Source organism: Haemaphysalis longicornis, unplaced genomic scaffold (assembly GCF_048455015.1).
Source record: "Haemaphysalis longicornis isolate Haplotype H1 unplaced genomic scaffold, Haemaphysalis longicornis Haplotype H1 scaffold_7, whole genome shotgun sequence".
Lineage (NCBI taxonomy): Eukaryota > Metazoa > Arthropoda > Arachnida > Ixodida > Ixodidae > Haemaphysalis > Haemaphysalis longicornis.
This window is the reverse complement of record NW_027526422.1, coordinates 143613812-143635586: the sequence shown is the minus strand read 5'-3', so window position 1 is coordinate 143635586 and position 21775 is coordinate 143613812. Positions and strand designations below refer to the sequence as shown.

At 47.4% G+C, this 21775-nt stretch overlaps 1 protein-coding gene across 4 annotated transcripts in view; it reads left to right on the top strand.

Annotated features, from left to right (window-relative positions):
• LOC144147094 (uncharacterized) overlaps positions 1 to 21775 on the top strand; it is a 228279-nt gene that overhangs the window by 162658 nt on the left and 43846 nt on the right. For all 4 annotated transcript variants that reach the window (XM_077679144.1, XM_077679143.1, XM_077679146.1 and 1 more), the window contains exons 15-16: positions 1810 to 1997; positions 3395 to 3549. In XM_077679144.1, coding sequence (XP_077535270.1) covers positions 1810 to 1997; positions 3395 to 3549 — 343 coding nt within the window. The remainder of the gene's footprint in view (positions 1 to 1809; positions 1998 to 3394; positions 3550 to 21775) is intronic.

The following is a 21775-nucleotide window of genomic DNA, read 5'->3' as shown; positions in this document are numbered from 1 at the left end:
ATTTGCAATCGCTTTTTTTGCCTAAAAAACGCAGTTGCTGGTGATTAGATATTTATAGAGCAATGAAGAAACTTACTGCACGAGAGGTACTCAAGATATACTCAGCTTACGAGATAAGCATGCTAAAATTCAACAAGTAAACACCAATGTACGAAGTGATGAAGTAAATGTAAACGTATACACACACATTATTTCGAAGGTGGCCCGCATGGCCCAATTATTAAGTTTTATGGATCACTACGCGAGTACCATGCATGTCGCAGCGGGGGCTCATCCAAGCAGGATGCTTCTTAATGGATTAGAACACCAGTAGACCTTGTGTTAGCGCCACTTGTATGAAACGGTGGATAGTTGACAGAGGATGCAGGTACGATCCGTATATGTGCGAAAAACGCCTCCCAGTTCAGCAACTCCGATGAAGCGGATGGCGTTCAGCCACTGCGTTCGCTTCGGCTCATTCTCAAAAGGCCCGATGTTTATCGGGCCTTTTTTGTGGCAGACGACGTGGCGATAGCAAACCATGGCGGTCGCCAAATATCACTACTATACGATGCCGGCAACGCCAGAGGTCACAGACGTGTTCCACTGAACCGATATCAAATCGGGTAAAACAACTCTCCGAAAATAAACTACGAGAACTTTATACTGAAACATCTACTTGTTGCCAAGAGTATTATAACTGTATGTGAACAAAAAAAGGTATATTGACACACACGCGAGTGTTTATACACGAACTTTAAAATCTTAAACTTCGTTCAATCACAACGCAAGAGTTTGCTGCTTCGTTCGGTGATGCTGCTGTAGTAGTTGAAGCCACCGCAGATATCGAACGGTATATTGTTCTTTTGGTTCTTGAAAAGTCCATACTTTGCGGTGATTGACTATACGACGAAAATTTTGTTTGCTTGAGCCCACTCATACAATGCAAACAAAAACATTTTTGAAAAGTTCAGTGTCCCTTTGAGCCACGCCAACGTAGATATCTTTTTGTCATCTTTTCGAGTAGGCCTTAGGATGCGCCTCGCGGAATAATGAAAGATCAATGAAGTAAAGTGGGGATAGCTCTAAATGCCTCGAGCAACCGGATTACCTGGATATAGAGCGTTGCATACTGATAGAACTGGCGATTCCTGACAGAACGCTAAATTTTGAGTACACGTAACTGGGGATCAATAACAAGTAGGCCGTTTATTATTGCAGGCAGGATATGGATCAATGGTGTGAAAAAAACTACTAAAATCTTTTGCAATGACTACTGACTTCATCGAGGATTATGCGGCGATCAGACACGCAGTAGTGGTGGTCTCGGGATTTATTTTCAACACCTGGGGATATTTCCGTTTCTTATTATGAGGTTTAACATGCCGACGCTACACAGGCAATCAAGCGCGCCGTAGTGGAGGGCTCCGGACTAATTTCGACTGGCTGGGGATCTCTAGCGTGCGCCAACATCTGCAGAACACGGGCGTTCCCGGTTTTTGCATCCACAAGAACCTAGATATCTATCGCGTGCGCCGAAAGGTCGAACACACGGGTGTTTTTGGTTTCCGCCTCCATCATAAAAGCGGCCACCGCGGCCGGGAATCAAACCCACGTACTAGTGAGTCCAGCCCACTCTTAGAAATGGTTTGGGTGTTCTTGTGCAGTAGTGAGTCCATCAGAGTCCAGAAACGAGGTGTATGAAATTCTCATATATTACCGCCACAACAGAATTTTGGCCGAATATCCTATAGTATGCAGTATTAGCAGTAATGTTTCTGGTGTGCTCCGTCTCTTTGTGAATTTGATTTTATGGCATGCCCGATGCAGGTTGAGAAGAAACTTCGAGACCATGGGCACACCCGCGTCGACAACCGACTTCAGTTGGCGTGCTGGCTTGTTCACAGTGGAGGAAATATCCATTCCAGCAATGTGGCAGGAATAACTCCTCTAAACATTGCCTGCAATCTACAAGAGCCAGCTGTGGAAGTGCTCGGTTTATTTCCTCCTCATAGCGGGTATGTCCACAATTTTTGAGCGCCACTTAAATGCCTTATAAAGTAGTAATTCTATGGTTTTGTGCCCGCTGCTCTTACACCCAAGGCTACTAATATTATATCTCTATTTTTATTAGAATGGCAACAAACCAAGCTTTAGACACGGAGTTTCAACCGTAAAAAAACTTAGCCCGTTCTTAAGATAAACTTTAACTCAAGCCTCCGGGTACTTAGTACGTACTCTACGAGTCCCTGCGTTAACGGTTATATCTTATAAATGTTCTCAGCCCCAATTTTCTTTTTTGAACAAAACCATAGGCATCCGCGCCGTCGTTTTTTTAGTTAGGTTTCTTAGTCGTCCAGTATGAGGTAGAGCACAGAACGGTGAATATATTCTTCAGAAGCAAGATGTAGAAACTGTTTTTATAGAAGTTTTATTTCTACGTATGTTTATTTGAACTAAAGGACTTCGATTCCAGGTGTTCTACTTATGCATAAAGATGCGGGTGACACTAAATTTTCGTTTAGCAAGAATAGAACTTATACGCATATATTTGTGCTTCGAAAACGTCATGTACAAAGCAGCCTTCAGCTCCTTGGACAAACACGAAACAGCTCACTTAACTGGATGGTTATTTTTATTGCTGAATGGTGAATTTAGCCCAAACATAATAGATTCCACTGATGGATTTAGGGAAAAGAAACCCAGATTCACCCAGTGGGAAATCTTCCCAAACAGTGTAGCTACGGTTCCTTTGCGCAGGGCCGAACGGAAACGGGCGAACCCGCGAGAACGGCAGCGCCATTTCGCGCAAACTCTACGGTTCGTGTAAATAAACCAGCAGCTAAACGTGAGCGGCCAGATTCTCCCCACATTTCCGTCCAGTAGCGGAGGGGAGATAAGAGCCTCTACTTGGAGACCACCCCATCCTCTATGGGTGCGTCTTAAAACCACCGGCTAGATAGTTTCCGGAGTCACCGATAGATCCCGCCGGCGGTTCTCTGATCCCGCTCCACCGCCCGCAATACGCACAACCTGCAGCACACGGACCAAAATACTCGATCTGAAACAGCTCCGCTGTTAAAATCAAGGAGCTCCGCGCTACATTTGTAAACTTACAAAGAAGCTGTTCAACTCTATATCAGCAAATTCCATTGTTATAACAGCGTCTTTGAGGTGGCCGCACAGCTTGCAAAAGAAATCAAACAAAACACTGGGATAACGTTTTGTACAAAATAACTGAATGGCAGTGACACCATTCATAATCGTTCTGGTGGCATATCAATTTTTTTAATATTTTACTTGAACGCCCACATAAATTTCTTTTTTACAAGGAAACACAAAATGGCTGCGCAGTGCTGAGCCTTCAAGGAAAAGGCACGAGTGTATTTTAATATTGGTTCTATGATTTTGGTAGAGATTCAGGCAGGGGAAGCTGCAAGAAATGCCTTGAAGCGCATGACCATGCGTCTACTTCACCAAAAGACAGCTGCGTATTCTGTGACGATTGTGGTCGGCGGATGGCTAGCTGTCGCTCTTGCAGAAGGTTCATCGTCGAAAAGGTATCAACCGGTGAGTGATGCTTTAGAAAACTCTGTTTTTCTGTTTATCAAGTACTGATCATTGAAGCCACCATTAAAAGTTATAAATTAAATTCCTTCTATGCAAAGTTAGGCTTTTACAGTATCTTTCTTGGCTTCTGTACTTTATAATTTTGGAGCTTCAGTATTTTGCAGAATTTTCATGTGGTTTTTCGTAAACAGGAGAGAACGTCAATGTAACAGCGAGTACGCTGTCAATGTAATTGCGAGTACACGCACTGAATACCTTGGTGTGTACTTTCTCTTCTGTTTGAAACCGCAATTGTGCACGCTTCCGCCCTGCCTGTACTTGCCGCCCAAACCACGCGCGTTCCCACGTCGTTGTGCAGCCTTGAGAGCTGCCTTCTTAAAGGCACACTGAAGTTAATTTGTCAAGCTCCCGTTTTTGCTTGAACTACGTAGACTGGCTCAAATTAACACATTTTTCATCGTTTCTCTGGTTGACAAGTCGGTATTGATTTTATAAAGCTCGAAAGATAAAAAAGCACCATGCGGGGTCTGCGGCAGCCACATCAACTAAACTCTGTAAAGATGGGAGGAGGTGCTCCGTGATTGGACGATGCCCACGATTAGCATTCAAACAAGTTTCGGCTGCGGTTCTGTAAAACAACGTTCTTGAAATCCGACGTTATGTGATCGACAATCTCGATATCTCAGTAATCGTCACACCGCGCTTCTGCCATGTTGTCGGTTGTACAATGCCTAAGATAAGTCTCTTAGTACGGCTTGGAATTGTAGTAATCACTAGGCGATGCGACGCAGTGGATGAACGCCCTCCGCACCGCCAAAGGTCAATTGCCATGCGCTTTCCCCTCATATTTGGAGCTTGCCTCACTCATTGCTCTATCGTAAAAACCGTGTTCGCACCAGGGCAAGGGTCTCCTGATTCAGGCAAACCAGCATAACGGTACAGCTCTTCGACGCGAGTGTGACGGGGCAGGCCAGTAATAGCCCGCAGCGCCTCCCGATACAAGACCTCTAGCTGGTGAAGTTGGTACTTTGTGAGATCGTAACACATGGCGCCGTAGACCGCTCTAGATACCAGCACTGTCTCTACTAAGCGTCGAGCGATATCTTGCGAAGCACCGCCGAAAGTGCCAGAGATGCGACGTATTATGTGTAGGAGACGTCGCCACAATGGTTTGAGCTGTCTCAGCCACTCTTGAGCTCCCCCGTTTTCATGAAACGCTTGGGGATGCCCTCTCTGCGCGCATAGCAGGCGCCAACGACCGTCGCCACTAGACACTGCAGGGACGCCGCCTGCTACGTCACGACGGTGAGCGACTACTAGATGTGCCACCTATCCCTCCACACGTTCGCCCATGGGAAGATGTGCTGATCACAGAACGGCGACCAGCACCCTGGAAAACTGCTCGGGCTACTTATGCGGCGCAACGTGCCACACTGGTGCAGACCACCGCAGCCACCGACGCTGCGGATCCACGGACATTACGTGTGTACGTGGACGCCTCCTGGCAACCTCGCACGGCTGCTGTGGCACTTGCAACTGTAGCGGCAGACAGCAATGAACGCAGCGTTACAGCCTACATCGTCGACTCCATTCCTGACACCACCACCCTTGAGCTGCGCGCTATTGAACAAGGCCTACGCCTAGCACGTTCCGTTCTGCAGGCATGCAATAAGCGCTCGTACCACCGTGTGCACATTTTCACTGACTGTGCCGAGGCCTTACGTTCCCTTATAGGAATTCCACGGAAACACTCTGCAGCACACTGCATTAAACAATCATGCAGCTCTCTGCACAACACCTTCCACACGCCCGTAAGAGTACGGTGGATCCCTGGCCATGGGGGGCATCCCGGTAATGAAAGCGCCCACAGGCTGGCGAGCGAGGCATCTTCGTCGTACCGCCGTCAGACCGGGGAGACCATAGCCAGCGGAGCCCACTTCGATCCTGACGAGGAGCGCCAGCGTCGCCGACATGCCCGGCGCCTTCACCTCCAGTCATCAGTACCCCAGAACCCGCATCCTCTGCCTCCTGGCTTATCTCGCGGCGCCCAGGTTTTTGTCAACCGGGCCCGTTCTGGCTTCGCCATAACCGCTGACATCTTCGCACGGTGGCGAGGACGGCACACTCACTTTGACCCTTCGGGCAATGAATCCCAACAAGGCAACAACGTTCCGCCGGCAGGTTCTCCGACGTCAACATCGGCGGGAAACTCCCATTCTGTAGACCTCGCAGGACCTCCACAGACCGGATCAGCTCCCAGTTCCTCCCCTTCTCTCTTGGGCACCAATGTGCTCTGCTACGCATGCCATGGCACAACGAAGCCTGACCTTCCGCACCTCGTCTGGTCTTGCCCGGGCGTTGCCGTGCTTCGCGCCCAACACCGCCCGGCGTGGGTTCACTCCTACGAAGAGTGGATCCTGCCCTCTTGGCGTGTCAAGGACACCTTGACAGCACTCTGGAGCTTTGTCTGTGCGGCGTCGATGGCTGGACATTACTAGCGTCCTTTCTGCCCTTCCCCTTCCCTTGCGGCTTCGGGCCATCCTTTCTTAATAAAGTTTTCTTCCTACCTTCCTTCCTTCCTTCCTGATTGAGGCCTGTGACCACTGCCAGCAAGACGTCGGTGCTTATGGCAACTCGCTAGCGCGTCAGTGTCAGTCTGCGCGCGTTGTTAGAACTCGTTCATAGAGCAATGAACGTTACGGCTCAAAAATGGTGAACTCAGCTTTAGACCACTCGGCCACGGGGCAACCCTGCCGGCGTTGGAAATACGAGATATCTATACCTATAAAAAGAAGTGCCCGACTGACTGACTGACTGACTCATCAACGCCCAGCCAAAACTGTTAGACCTAGAGACTTGAAATTTCACGAGTTAATTTGCGTCATTAAGTAGGTGCTCACTAAGGCGGATTTTCCAGAAATTGCCCTCCGAACCAAAGAAAAGGGCGAAATTGTGGTTTTGCGAATTCGTGATTTTCTCGGTCACCCCGTCACATATCGAAGCGCTTTTTGCTGATTTAAGTAGCCCTTAAGAATACCTCAAAAGTAGTTTTTGGATTTCGCCCTAACCTACACCAGCGAGGTGATTCTGCATTCCGGATCTAAAACGGTGTTCCTAAAGATTCTCAAATAAATCATTCACCGATTCAGTAATCCAACTGATTTTTGCTAGAATATGTTACTCATACAAATGCACCAAACCGTTTTTAAGGATTTCGCTCTGCGACCCCGATAAAAGGGTCAAATTGTTTTTTACAAATTACACGGCTGATGAGCCGAAAAGGCCCGACAGGTTATGTACACGTCTAGCCAAACTGCTCCTTCAAACGGCTACAGATTGCAAGGGCACGTTCTGATTAAGGTGTTGGAGGTCAATATTTTTTAAAATTTTAAAAATTCCACCATGGAGAGAATGAAAACCGGTAAAATTGTTTTTCACATATTAATTTTTTTACCGCCCGCCATCGGAGATATCGAACTGGTTTTTGTTGAGATAGGCAACTTACTGACTTATCTCAACACTGTTATACAACATTTTAAATGACACCCTCCCAATAGAGGCAAGCGGGATTTCGGGAAAACACTGTGTTTTTACACTTTACAAATAATCACCCAGCCAGTTGATATCTCCCATTCGTTTTTTCTTGAAAATGCTGCCCATTTAATTGCCTGAAAACCACCTTCAGGATTTTGTGCTAAGATGCGGATTAGAAGGCCACCGAGATTTTTTAATCTGCATCCTTTTGGACGTAAAATTCAGTTGAGTTTTCCCGCGTGCCCTTAGCGGTCGCCATCTCTTGACACCTTCGGCAACTATGCGTCTCCAGTAGGAGCAGTTGTCATCTATACCTATAAAAAGGAGTGCCCGACTGACTGACTGACTGACTGACTCATCAACGCCCTGCCAAAACTGTTAGACCTACAGACTTGAAATTTCACAAGTTAATTTGCGTCATTGAGTAGGTGCTCACAAAGGCAGGTTTTCCAGAAATTGCCCTCCGAACCGAAGAAAAGGGCGAAATTGTGGATTTGCGAATTCGTGGTTTTCTCGGTCACCCATTCACATATCGAAGCGCTTTTGGCTGATTTAGGTAGCCCTTAAGAATACCTAAAAAGTAGTTTTTGGATTTCGCCCTAACCTACACCAGCGAGGTGATTCCGCATTCCGGATCTAAAACGGTGTTCCTAAAGATTCTTAAATAAATCATTCACCGATTCAGTAATCCAACTGATTTTTTCTAGAATATGTTACTCACACAAATGCACCGAACTGCTTGTAAGGATTTCGCTCTGCGACGCCGCTAAAAGGGTCAAATTGTTTTTTACAAATTACACGGCTTATGAGCCAAAAAGGCCCGACAGGTTATGTACACGTCTAGCCAAACTGCTCTTTCAAACGGCTACAGATTGCAAGGGCACGTTCTGATTACGGTGTTGGAGGTCAATATTTCATAAAATTTTAAAAATTCCACCATGGAGAGAATGAAAAGCGGTAAAATTGTTTTTCACATATTAATTTTTTTACCGCCCGCCATCGGAGATATCGAACTGGTTTTTGTTGAGATAGGCAACTTACTCACTTATCTCAACACTGTTATACAACATTTTTAAATGACACCCTCCCAATAGAGGCAAGCGGGATTTCGGGAAAACACTGTGTTTTTACGCTTTCACAAATAATCACCCAGCCAGTTGATATCTCCCATTTGTTTTTTCTTGAAAATGCTGCCCATTTAATTGCCCGAAAACCACTTTCAGGATTTTGTCCTAAGATGCGGATTAGAAGGCCACCGACATTTTTTAATCTGCATCCTTTTGGACGTAAAATTCAGTTGAGTTTTCCCGCGTTCCCTTAGCGGTCGCCATCTGTTGACACCTTCGGCAACTACGCGTCTCCACTAGGAGCAGTTGTTATATATCATAAATGTAAAAGAGAAGATGTACCATTAAAAAACGCAAAGGTTAGCCCTCGGGATCTGCTGGGACTTCCTGCAACGTCGCGCCTCCCACGGGAAGCTCATGTTACTTCTGATAAAACTGTCCCGATGAGCATCGTTCATATATTCTGAGATAGCACTTCCTACCAGGAAGAATACCACTCACCCAGCCGGCCTCCATCATGTGTTCCCATCGCAATCTCCTGGCGAATTCAAGTTGTGGCTGCAACCTGGCACTCTTCCTCATATCATATTAAGAGCGAAAGCAAACCAAGCTCCTCCTTCTTTCATCCACTTTTCCAAACCTTGAGCTGTGGGAGAACCTGGTGACAATCAGCGATCTGGATGTCCTGACAATACTTCCTCCAGATTGAAGGCTGCCCACTCATCCCATGGCTTTCTGAAATAGGGAACCACTCCCACTTCGCCGGCTCAATAAAACCGTTTTCACTCACTGACTCATTCGCTCAAACGCGCCATCTTGGTGCAATTTGTTTAGCGAGAGTTGGAGTAAAACACGAGCACCAGTCGTTTCACATTACCATGACGCGCCTGAAGTAGGAGCCATGTACTGACAGCAGGAAGGCGCTTCCGAATGTGTACCACTTCCGAATGAAGTAGCCTAATATGGCGACTAACAAATACCAATTGCTGTCTTTAATATAATTGCCCACCCGGGCACCGCCGGTTATTACCGCTAGTGTATATATATATATATATATATATATATATATATATATATGGTAGGTCATTGAAACAGATAAAGAATTCGGAAAGAAAGAAAGTGAAGAAAAAATGCCCGCCAGGTGGGATCCGAACCCACGACCTTCAGAATACCGGTCTGGTGCGATAACCACTACGCTACCGGGGGGGCTATTTTTCCCCTCCACTTTTCGTGGTAGTTACGTTAATGTAATTTTGTTCTGTGCTTGGGGGTGGTAGCCAGCGCCACTCCGACTTCTCGGGGTGAAGGGGACCTTCTTTTTAGCCCCCCGGCCGTGACTCGAGTGTCTACGACATGTCGAGAGTGGTCGACCAGCGTTGAACCCTCTTAAGCTCCCTATGGCACCAAGACTGCCAGAACATAGGCCCTCGCTATGCATGTAGCGAATCAGAATAGAAAATAAGGGGCTCGTTGAAAATAAGACAGAAATAAGGCTTGGCAGTCAAGAAAACCTCGGAAAGGTTTTCTTGACTGCCAAGCATTGACTGCCGAATGGGGCGGTCCGTTGATACTCACAGCAGGAGGACATCTCGTATCACCAAGTGAAACGTGCTTATCGTGCGTAACCATAGACGCCACCGCGTACACTGCTGTGTCCGCCATTTTGCCCAACTGCACCTGCGATCTAATTCTTTGAATGGACTTTTTGATGGGCAATGGTGCAATAATTTATCTGCAAACAATGTACGTAACGTTTGCCTCCGATCACCCTACGACGCCGGTACCGAAACCCGAACACCGTGTTCCTGTAAGAATCGCCGAAAATCACGTCACCCTGCCACCCCGCGGAAGATTGATGACTACCGTCTAATGTGAGGATGCTTTTCCCGGCATCGACGCTTTCGTAGTGAGTGACCAAAGTTTGCTACTCCACCACGGTGTCTCCGTCGCAAGAGGAATTGTGCGGCTTCAAGCAATGCAAATCCCACGTTTTGCTCACTAATTTAACCGAGGAGTACCAGCATCTAAACAAGGGCGCTGAAATTGCGTCCCTCGAAAAAACAGGAGAAACAAGTCCAGTGATCACGGTCGCCAACTTTGAACACGCACGCGCAGATGCTTTAAAGCGGTCGCATCCTTTAGAAGTTAACCCGCCGCTGCCGCAAGAAATTCGAGACAAATTTTTGCATTTGCTGCGTCGCTACAGCGAGTGTTCTTCTATAAACTCAAAATTACGTCACACACCTCTAGCGAAGCACCTTATTATAACCGAAGATGGAGCACGATCTACCCGATAGTCAATGTACCGCGTGTCTTCACAGGAGCTAGAACCCATCTGGACACTAGTCGAAGACATGCTCAATGCCGACATTGGACAGCCATCGAAAAGCCCCTGGCTGCTCCAGGGGTACTCATGAAGAAAATAAGCTACGCTTAAGAGTACCGCCACTTCGCGCACCCGGAGGCGTCTGGGGGCATTTTGTTTCTGGCTTGCAGTGTTGCCATCTCTCCGAACGAAACCGCCGCCGGTTGTGACGGGCAGAGTGCGACCGGCCGCTCTAGAGTCCGCGCAGCCGAGGAGAGAGAGAGGAGAGCCGCCCAAAAATGTACCGTTAGCATTGACGATACATATTTTGTCGGCACGTTCGTTGTCCTTCCGCAGTCATGTAGAGACCTCATAATCGGTATAGACTTTTTGCGCGAACATGATGCAGTCATCAACGTCCACAAGGACTAGTCAGTTTATCTGCAAAAGTGACAGCACCGGGAAGTACTGTAAAGCAACGCGCACACCTGCGCACTACTGACGACGACATTAACCTGCCACGAAGGTCCTGCATCCTTTTTGATATTAAATGTGGCGACCCATTGAGTGGCGATGGCATTGCCGAGATGATGAGTCCACTTTTTCTGGACTGCGGAATCGCCGTCGCCAGGGCCCTCGTGTCACTAGCGTGCGGTAAAGCAGAGGACGAGCTAACGAACTTCGCTGATGAACATCGACAGATCCCCAAAGGAACTGCTGTTCCCGCTTTTGAAAAAGCCTACTCGCTATTTTGCTAGACGCTTGTACGCAGAAGGCAGAGAGTTGCACCGCAGCCACTGCCGAAAGGTAAGGCGTTGCGCTGCTGTGCCCGAGGACGCGGGTTCGATTCCCGCCTGCGGTAGCCGTTTTCCTGATGGAAGAAACATGCCCCTCGCGAGGGGCACGATCAAATGCTGAGCATTTCCGGGGGCGCACGACGTTAAGTAGCTTGCTTTACGTTAATGTTGTTGCACTTGTGGCAACTGCTGACTAGAGAGCGCGGCGATGAGTGCGTTCCAGCCTCGCCGACACCCGCCTTTATCACGCCACGATCGCGCTACGCGCGCGCGATGCTGACGTCCCGATCACGCCACAGATGTTGTTGATCCCGGGACGCGCGCGCCCCCACCTGTTGGGCGCGAACCGACCGCGGAGAGAGCGCGCGATGCGAGCGGAGAGTAGGCGACGAGGAGCGGGGCTGACGAGAGAGCGCGGCGATGAGTGCGTTCCAGCCTCGCTGACACCCGCTTTTATCACGCCACGATCGCGCCGTGCGGGCGCACCTGCGAGCGATGCGGACTACTACGGACGCCTAGAACGGGTGACATCGTGAGTTAAAGAAATGCTCTGCATTTAAAAGATGGCATATTTAGGTTCTGCGTTGACTAGCGGCAGATGAACAAAATCAACAAAAAGAACGCGCACCTGCTGCCACGAATCGACGACGCCCTCGACCACCTCTGCCATGCCAAGTACTTCTCATCGATGGATCTCAAGACCGGCTACTGGCAAATTGAAGTGGACGAGAGAGACCGAGAGAAGACTGCATTTATAACCCCGGACGGCCTATACGAGTTCAAGGTTATGCCTTTCGGGCTGTGCACAGTGCCAACAACGTTTCAAAGAGTCATGGACACTGTGCTAGCTGGCCTGAAGGGGCACACCTTCTTCGTATACCTTGACGACGTTGTGGTATTTGCCCTAAATATCGACGAAAACCTTGCAAGGTTGTAGTCTGTAGTCGCGGCAATTCGTAGGTCTGGGTTAACGCTAAAGCCTGAAATTTGCCGATTCACGTACGAAGGGATCAAGCTTTTGGGCCATGTCGACAATGCCGTGGGAGTCCTGCCTGATTCGGCGAAAAGTTCAGCGATAGCGTGATTCCTAAGAGAGAAAGACAAGAAGGGCGGGCGAACATTTCTCGGATTGTGCGCGTACTACCGGCGCTTCGTCGCAGACTTCGCACGCAAACTTCTCACGTTATTGACGAAAGGTGGGAAACCGCTGAAAAGGAAGAAATCTTGGAGCTGCAACAACGCTTGCAAAGCCCGCCTGTGCTCACTCATTTCGACAAAAATACCGAAATGGAAATCTACACTGACGCCAAAGATATAGGCTTTGATGCCGTCCTCGTCCGAAAGCAAAGCGGTTGCGAAAAGGTAATCGCCTATGCCAGCCGCGGTGTGTCAAAGCAGGAGAAAAACTAGTCTGATTTCATTGTAGGGTTTAACGCGCCGGCGAAACACAGGCGATGAGGCGCGCCGTAGTGGAGGGCTGCGGATTAATTTTGACCACCTGGGGATCTTTAACCTGCGCCAAACTCTCGTACACACGGGCGTGTTTGCTTTTCGCCTCCATGAGAAAAGTGGCCGCCGCGGCCGGGATCGAACCCGCGACCTCATGCTGAGCAGCGCAACGCCTTTGCCACTGAGCCACCGCGGCGGCTAAAAAACTAGTCTGCCTCCGAGAAAGAATGCTTCGCTATTATATGGATATTTCAAAATTTCCCCCAGACGTGTATGATAGACCGTTGAAGGTTATGACAGACAACCATGCGCTGTGTTGGCTGGTCAATTTGAAGGACCCCTATGGCCATCGTAGGCGATGGAGCTTGCGCCTACAAGACTTCGACGTTACAATTGTGTATAAAACTGGTAGGAAACACTCCGATGCCGACGGTCTGTCAAGCGCCCATGTCAACCCACCACCTCAAGATACCGATGAAGACAGCTCGTGTTTCGGAGTTGTGACGGAGAGCGACCTAGCCGCTTAGCAGTGTGCCGACCCCGAGTTACGCGTCATCATCGATTACCTTGAAAGACGCAACGTCGCGTGTCTAGGGCCTTCGAAAGCAACTTACCAGCACGAGACCCGCCGGACTTCTGCAGCCGATTGCCGTCCGATTGAGGCCCTCCCAACAGATTCGAATGGATCTCCTGGGCCCGTTCTCTACGTCACAATCCGAGAACGTGTGGATTGTCGTAGCAACAGACTATATGAAGCGCTACGCAGAGAGCGCCGCTTTTCCGAGGGTGAGTACACAAGTAGTCACTAAGTTCTTCATTAGCCAGGTTGTGCTGCGACATGGAGCCCCTGAACACATAATTACGGACCGCGGAAAAGCCTTTACTGCGGAGCTGATACCAGGAACCTAACGCTAATACAACACGGACCACCGAAGAACGACGGCGTACCACGCCCAAACGAACGGACTGACGGAACGTTTGAACAAGCCGATTGCGGATATGCTGTCCATGTACGTCTACGTTGAACATATGACCTGGGACGAACTTCTCCCGTATGTCAAATTTGCGTACAACACGGCTATCCAAGAAACCACGCAGATGACACCGTTCTAGCTTGTCTACGGAAGACGGCTGACTACGATGCTTGACGCCATGCTGTCGCACGTAGAAGACGACGACCTCAACGCCGATGTCCAAGAATATCTTCGGCGTGCGGAGGAGGCCCACCAGCTGCTCGAGTTTGTACAACGAACCAGCAGCTAGTGGATGCCGGACGCTATAATCTCCGACGCCCTGACGCCGATTACCACCCAGTGGATCGTGTGCGGGTTTGCACTCCCATCCGACGATGCGGACTCAGTGAGAAGCTTCTACGACGGTATTTCGGACCCTATCAGATTCTCCGACGTGTTGGCCAACGTAGCTACGAGGTGATTCCCGACGGTGATTCCTGAACATCCCGACGACGCACACGGCCCGAAGTCGTCCACGTGGTTCGCTTGAAACCATACCACGGGTTATAAGGGACATTTGTGTTATTTGTTCGGAATAACCTTTATTTTAGCATCGGGTCGATGCATTTTTAGAGGAGGGCAATGCTGCGAACCATTCATTAGGTTTGTTTATATATGTTTTGCTTTTACCACCCGGCTGCGCCAGTCTGTGCTTTGTGTGTATAAAGGGGAGCGCGTGTTCCATTCCTTATTTGAATGCCGCACGTGTTATATATCTCTTTCTCTTTTGATAGCGAGAGCGTTTGCAAATGACGTCAACAGCCTAGAATAATCTTCTTGGATCTACAATGTTGTGGCTATAAATCTACGGTTCGAGAAACACGCGCTAAAAGATAAAATCGTGCTGAGCAGACGCCGCGGCATTCGACACGCCTACGCTCGCTTGCGCACGTCACTTTGTGGACTGCTCTTCGCCGCTTGTATGTTCTTTGAGTTGTTAGGGGAGCACAAGTTCGCGCAAATGAACTTGTTTTAAATGCATAGCATTTTAGTAACTCACAATGTCACGCGGCGTTGGCGTGCCTTGTCGTAGTCCCCAGGCGCGCCTTGTCGTAGTCCGCAGCCAGGCCACTACACTATAAAAGAAACAACAGTTTCCGGCGCCCGGTTTCGAACCCATGACGCCGCGGGCGGAACGCAAGGTGCCCGGCGCACTACCGACTGAGCCACGAAACCGACACAGATTTCGATGCACCGAACGCGCCTTATATCCTTCACTCATTTCTGGTTTGTTTCGAAAGCGCCACAAGTTGTCCCGCGCCTCCGAAAGATGGCGACACGGGTCCCGCGATCGAGAGATACGACTTGCCGGCGCACCCCCTCGGAAATGCTGTGCATTTGATCGTGCCCCTCGCGAGGGGGATGTCTTTTTTCTTAAAGACAACTGCGTCGTATTTTGCATCGTGACAATATATATATATATCCTTAACGTATGTTTAACCAGTCCTTAACGTATATTTGCTGTACGACCACTTATTCCGTCGGGTGCGGATTAAGCTGGTTGTGCTGTTGAACAAGTTAATAGAGCCGTGGGAAGGTACGCGCAATGGACACGCAGCTGCACCGTAACATGCCCAAAAGAACCGCTGCTAATTCAGACTATAAAGCTGCACCACCGACGCCGCCGCCGGTGAGGAGGCACTTCCGCGCGGGGAGCACTCGGTAAATTTGCTGCGCCATTTCTAGTGTGCTCCGTGAGTGAAACCCTCCGCCCTCCTTCCCCTCAACTCGCCGCTGCCTCCGCCACGTTGGGAGTTTGTTGTCTCTCACGCAACAAAAGAACGGTTGGATGGTAGAGCTAGAAAGCTTTGCTTCAATATTTCCCATCTCCGTTATGAAGCCAGCCAAGTCGGTAATTTCGTGTTCTTGGTTTAAATATTACGTCTCGGCAACCTGCTTCACAGAAACGTTCAACACTGTCTGATTATCGTCCCACCTATTGAACGTGCTTACACGTGCGTATCCGTCCTGCTGCTCCTCGAAGTCTTCGCCGTGAAGACCAGCGAAGTTGGGCGGATCGTGCCGTTTCTTCGAAGAACTTCGTTCTTCGAGAACTTGCGTGTGCACTTCTAGTTCTGTTGTTCGTGGCGTGATACTTGCCACATCCGCACAGTCGCTGTTTACGTAATCTCTGATGGCCGACTGAGAACTTCATTTTTTTTAATATTTACAAGAATAATTTAATGTCACTGCCTTGCAGACATCCTGCTATATTCTTTTTTGGGGCCATCAACCGATCTATTTAAACCAACTTCGGTTTTGTCTAAGTGTCCGCTTAACATTCCTGGGAAGTTGTAAAGAAACTGAGCTTTACTGAGCCCCTTCGCCTCAACACCAATGTAACGACCATATTTCAAGTGCATCGGCTTACGTTGCTGTCAGCCTGTTGATTAGACGTCAAAGCGCCTATCACTTCTTAAAGGGACACTGAAGTGAATTTGTCAAGCTCCCGTTTTTGCTTGCACTGCGTAGACTGGCTCAAATTAGCACACTTTTCATCATTTATCCGGTTGACAAATCCGTAATTATTTTACAAAGCGCGAAAGAAGAAAAACTGCCATGCGCGGTTTGCGGCGGCCGCACCAACTAAGCTGTGACGTTGGGAGGAGGGGGCACCGTGATTGGACGATGCCCAAGGTTAGCAATCAAACAAGTTTCGGTTTCGGTTTCGGTTCTGTAAAACAACATGTTTGACATCCAATAGCGTCGTTGGATGGGCATTCTCAATATCCCAGTAATCGTAGTACCGCGCTTCAGCCATGTTGTCGGCTGTAAAATGCATAAGATAAGCCTCCCAGGACGGCTTGGAATCGTATCATTCACTAGCTGAGGCCTACGCAGTGCATGAACGCCCTCGGCGTCCCCGCAGACGCTCAAATACATGCGCTTTTCCCCCATATTTGGAGCTTTCATCACTCATGCCTGTATCGTAAAAAGCGTGTTCGCACCATGCCAAGGGTCTGTTGATTCTGGCCTGTGCCCGCTGCCCGCAAGCAGTCGGTGCTTATGGCAACAGCACGCCAACGAGAACTCGCTAGCGTGCCAGTGCCATCCTGCGCGAGTTCTGTGGACTAGTTCGTGGAGCAATGAACTTTGCGGCCCCAAAAAAAATGAACTCAGTATAGAAAACGTCGGCGAAAAACGAAAAAGTTAACGTATAAAAAAAAAGCAAGTGCCCGTGAGGATTCGAACTTGCGACAGGCAAAACACTTGCGATGACATACCTAGCACTCCAGGCCACTAAGCCACGTGCGAGGGCTACCCGACAGTCGAAATATAAGGTATATGATGTATAACCAGTTTACACTTTTATTTAGTTTTAGTATTTCAAGCAGCTTAGGCGACTATTTGTTGTATTGCGCTCGTACAGTAAGCGTCCCCCGAGTTTCCACAATAGCTCACGTCTAGGAATCATTTCGTAGACGGAAAAGCGTTCGCAGATGCGTAGTCGTGCTGCTGACCGCTGTGCTTGTTGGCCGTGCGCAAAAAAGTGCTTCCCGCACCCTAGGTTTACGATGTACGGTAAAAATATCAGTTGATTTTATTTCCTTAGTACCTATATTGACTTCGCTGTCTCTTCTCCACCTTCAAGAGGCCTTATATTTTTCTACTGGCGTACCAGTCAGCGAAGCGTCGCATGTGCGCTTGTGCAGCGCTTGTGTGAAGCGACCTTGACTTGGAGCTAGATACAGTGTACAAACTAACGAAGTAAAGAAAGGCACATTCTTCCATTCCCAAACGTGTTGTGGCTTAGTTTCAACTGATCGAGCGAATTGCGACGACCCGTCGGCGGCCGGCGGACTAAACGTTGGGCCGACTGACTCGGTCGCGGAAGGTCGGCGAGCCGTGCAGTAGCGCAGCCAATTGCCAGCTCCTCTCCTGCTGACGTCACACGAAAACTCCACAGAAAATGGGCGAGAGTGCAGAGAGGAAGACAGCATTTTCGAACTGATTTTTCTACTAAATAAATTCGCGTACACGTGCTCAGAGTGGTCGAAACAGGGCCTAGGGACTCCGGGCTACAATTTGCGCTCGTAATCCCGCATTGTTTACAAATCATTTCAGTGTACCTTTAAGGAATGTAGTTTAAACATATCCCGTTCAGCCGTTTACACGTTTTTAGAAAAAAAATTGCGAAAGTTGTTATCATTTGCGCGGCCAGCATCTGTAGCAGAAAACGCGTAAAAAGAAGTGATGTAACCACATCGAAATATTTTCTTTTCGGTGTTGGTCAGGTGAACCACGTAAAGTAGTTTTTAGACATTGGAGTGCTTACTTAAATCAGCAACACCCAGCCATAGCTGAATGGCGTGCGCTATGATGAGGAAATAATAAAAAAAAATATTTTCTGCTTTATTTTCTACCAGGTGTGTAGTTCTTAATTATTTAGCTGTACTGACTCCCTGTCGCGTGATACGAATATAACCCCGAGGTTTTGATTCAAGCACACAAGCGCGACGCTGATATCGCTGATCAGAAGTTTTCACTCCGAAAGCGTTTTCTTTAAAGTCCTTGTCACCCTTTTCGCTGCATCGTAAAATGCAGTACCTAAGAATATTTCTGTGCACTTGTACTAGTAAAATTTATCTCCACAAATGAATGGTGTATGCGAATCGGTGGGACATGTATTAGGAAATGTGGAAATGTGCCCAGTTTTCTCCGCAGTGCATAATGGCGAATTGTGGTTGGTAAGGGCATAACTAGAACTAGGGCAAGATATCTGCAGTGGAAAAGCCCACGCTAATCTGTTCAACCAATGCTTCTTGACTTTCTGGGTTTCCGCACTACGTACCTCGGATCCAAGCACTCTTTAAACTCATTATTCCTATCTCCTGCTACTACAATTGAAATAACAAAATGTAGTAAACAGTCTAAACAAATGTTCTTCCGGGTTTGATCGAATTAAGGCGGCAGCATTCAAAGCTGTGACAGACCTGACTGGTGGCTTGTTGTGTCAAATCGCAAATTTGCTTTTGTCGACCGGAATCTTGCCCGATAACACTAAAATAGCAACAGTCGTTCTGTAGCATAAAATTGGTGCCATTGGCGAAATAAAACGAACTAGTCTGCAAAAATTATCGTTCTTCCGGCTTTGATAGAACTAAGGTCACTCCAATCTAAGATGTGGTAGACCTGATTGTTTACGCCTTCAGTCACGTAGCGAATTTAATTCTGTCAACGGGACACTTCTCAGATAACATGAAAATAGAAAAATTCGTTTTTTACACAAAGTTGGTTCGTTGATAAAATTAACTAGAAATCCTCTTGTTTCCACAATCGTAACGCCCAAAGTGAGGGGGGGGGGCTATATTCTAAACACCTGAATTACCCCACACCCCTCCCGCGTCCCTGCCATCTGTTTCATGAGCGTATCTCGAGGAGAAGGACGCAAAGGATAATGCTTCGCTTGTCGAACATTCAAATGAGACATAGGTACAGACAGTGAGCCCACCGCTGACGTATGATGCTCAGTCACCCTCACTACCACTCGAGTCCGTTGTTCCGCTCGGGCGGCCGCTTTCAGTATCCCCCCGCAGGTCGTTTTCTGTTCCTGAGGTGATTTTATTTTACACCTAATGAATGACATCCCACAACGTCAACGCGCATCTGTTCTCACGCGTCTGAAATCCACCTTGCGATGAGTGCTTAGAAAATGGGATGCTTAGAACCCTCAAAATATCGTATTATTGGACAATTTCAGTGGTACCACTTTTATGCAGAGTCATCGAGAAATTTCTCAATTCTAGACTATCCGGTTATCTTCAAAAGCTGAAATTATTTCCGTAAATTATTACACATTATAGAAACGAAAACCTACTGAACATGCTTTAATTAACATTAGGGATGTTCTTCATTCCAACATAAAAACCCGACTTTATTCAGTGGGAATTTTCGGAGACTTTAATAAGGCTTTTCATTCAATTAAACATGACAATATTTTTTCCTAAATTGTCATAATATGATATAACGGGAACTGCGCTTCAGCTTTTCCGCAGCTGCTTATCAGACCGTGTACAATTCGCATCTGTTCATGATGTTCAATCCGACAGGCAAAAATACCGTATGGTGTATCACATGGCTCTATATTGGGGCCAATTCTGCTTCTATTATATATTAACGATATTGATGATGTTTGGGTTTTGATCTCGCAAGGTCGAATGAGGGCAAAGAGCGCCAAAGGGTAGTTAGTTCATCTGAGTTGTAAGAGTAAATGAACATTCCAGTAAAAGTAAACATAAAATCAAACAAAAGTGAATAAAGATCACTGGTGTAAAGGGCAGGGTCGTTATGATGGATGATAATAAATGAGATTTAAATATTTAACATCAGTAAGGAACTTAAAAACGCTTGGTGGAAAACATGGCCTCGTCTCCTAAAATGTATGATTGGTGTAGTTGGATTTGCTGTCGGTGCAGTTATGGGAAGGATTTGCATACTGTCGTCAAGTGCCCTGCATTGGATGAGCATGTGGATTACGGACAGGCCATCTCCGTTGCCACTGCACAGGGGTCTTCGAGATCTTGTGAGCAGGTGGGAGTGTGTTACATGGGTGTGGCCTATCCGTAACATTGCCAAGGCAACTTCAGTGAATCTGTTGTGTGAATAAGTCGTGTAGTGTCCAAAGTGTGGCTTTATTACGTGTAGTTTGATTATCTGTCGGTTCAATCCACTGCGCTGGTCATTTGGTACGAAGTTTTTGTCGCATTTGTGGCTTGAAGTGAGTGTGTGGTACTGTTGTTATGTCTAATGTGTTCCTGAATGCGGCAGCCGCGGTCGTCTCATCAGCAGCCTCATTGCCAGCGATCAAAGCGTGGCCTGGAACCCAGCACAAGACCAGAACAAATTTTGCGTCATATGGAGAAGTGATATTGCTGAGAACAATATTGGCAATTCTGTTTTTGCATGGCTTTTGTGATGCTAACGCGCTCAACGCACAAAGAATGTGTATATATGATGGACTTTGGAATTTGTGTTTAACGCGCCGACGCAACGCAGGCGATGATGGGCGTCGTAGTGGAGTGCTCCGCATTAATTTTTACTACCTGGGGATCATTAAAGTGCGCCGAAATCTCGTACACAGAAGCGACTTTTTTATTTATAAAAGTGGCCGCTGCAGCCGGGAGTCAAACCTGCGACTGCGTGCTGAGCCGCGCTGCGCCTTAGCCACTGAGACACCGCGGCGGGTGGAATTCTGTGTTCAAGAATGTGTGTTCCAAGGAATAAGATACCATATGCTTCAGCTGAGTACCCAGTTGTTAGAATGGCAGATACCAAATCTCTTAAACTATCATCCCAACATAATAAGCCTGATTGATTGTGGTGGGTGTTTATATTAATTTAAAAAGTGATTTAAGCTTTACTTTGCGAATTTGTCGTGAACTTATTTGCTACCTTAATGCTCTCTTTGCATCTGTTTATTTATATTCATTCAAATTAGAAACTGAGTAGCAACATTTCATTCCTGGTTACAATGTATGTATTAGTGTTCTACTTCTCGCGTCACGTTTTGGCTATTGCATGAATCTGTATTCCTGTCTGATTAGCCCTTTCTTCGTTTTTTTCTTTCGTTCTTTATTTGTAAAAAGTTTTCATGCTGAAAACGATCATATGCTACCAGTTTTACCGTGAGCCAGAGGTCAGGCCTGGGAAATTTATGTCGCCTTTAGCCTCAGCACCATGTACACCATTCTGCCAAAATAAACTTCGAACTTCAATCTTCAAAACCATAAAATTCTTATTAGGAATAATAAATGCCTACATGTATTAGCCAACGACCCTTGAAGTTCTCCAGGTGTGAGTGATATAATGACTAATTGGCGAAAACATCATTTTCCCTATTGATCATTAGGTGTTCAGTTTACGAAATCGGTGAATTTGCATCGTAAATAAGAAATCCTGAAATGTTAAGCATCACGGTTAAGGAGCTTCGGCTGGAAGTTGGTAAATCAGTCAGTCAGAAGGGCGCTCATTTTTTGAGGTATATTTGAGGCAAACACATTTTTACTTAAACCATTTCTCACTTCACTAACAGCCACACTAGAAAATGGGCTTTCAATTTGT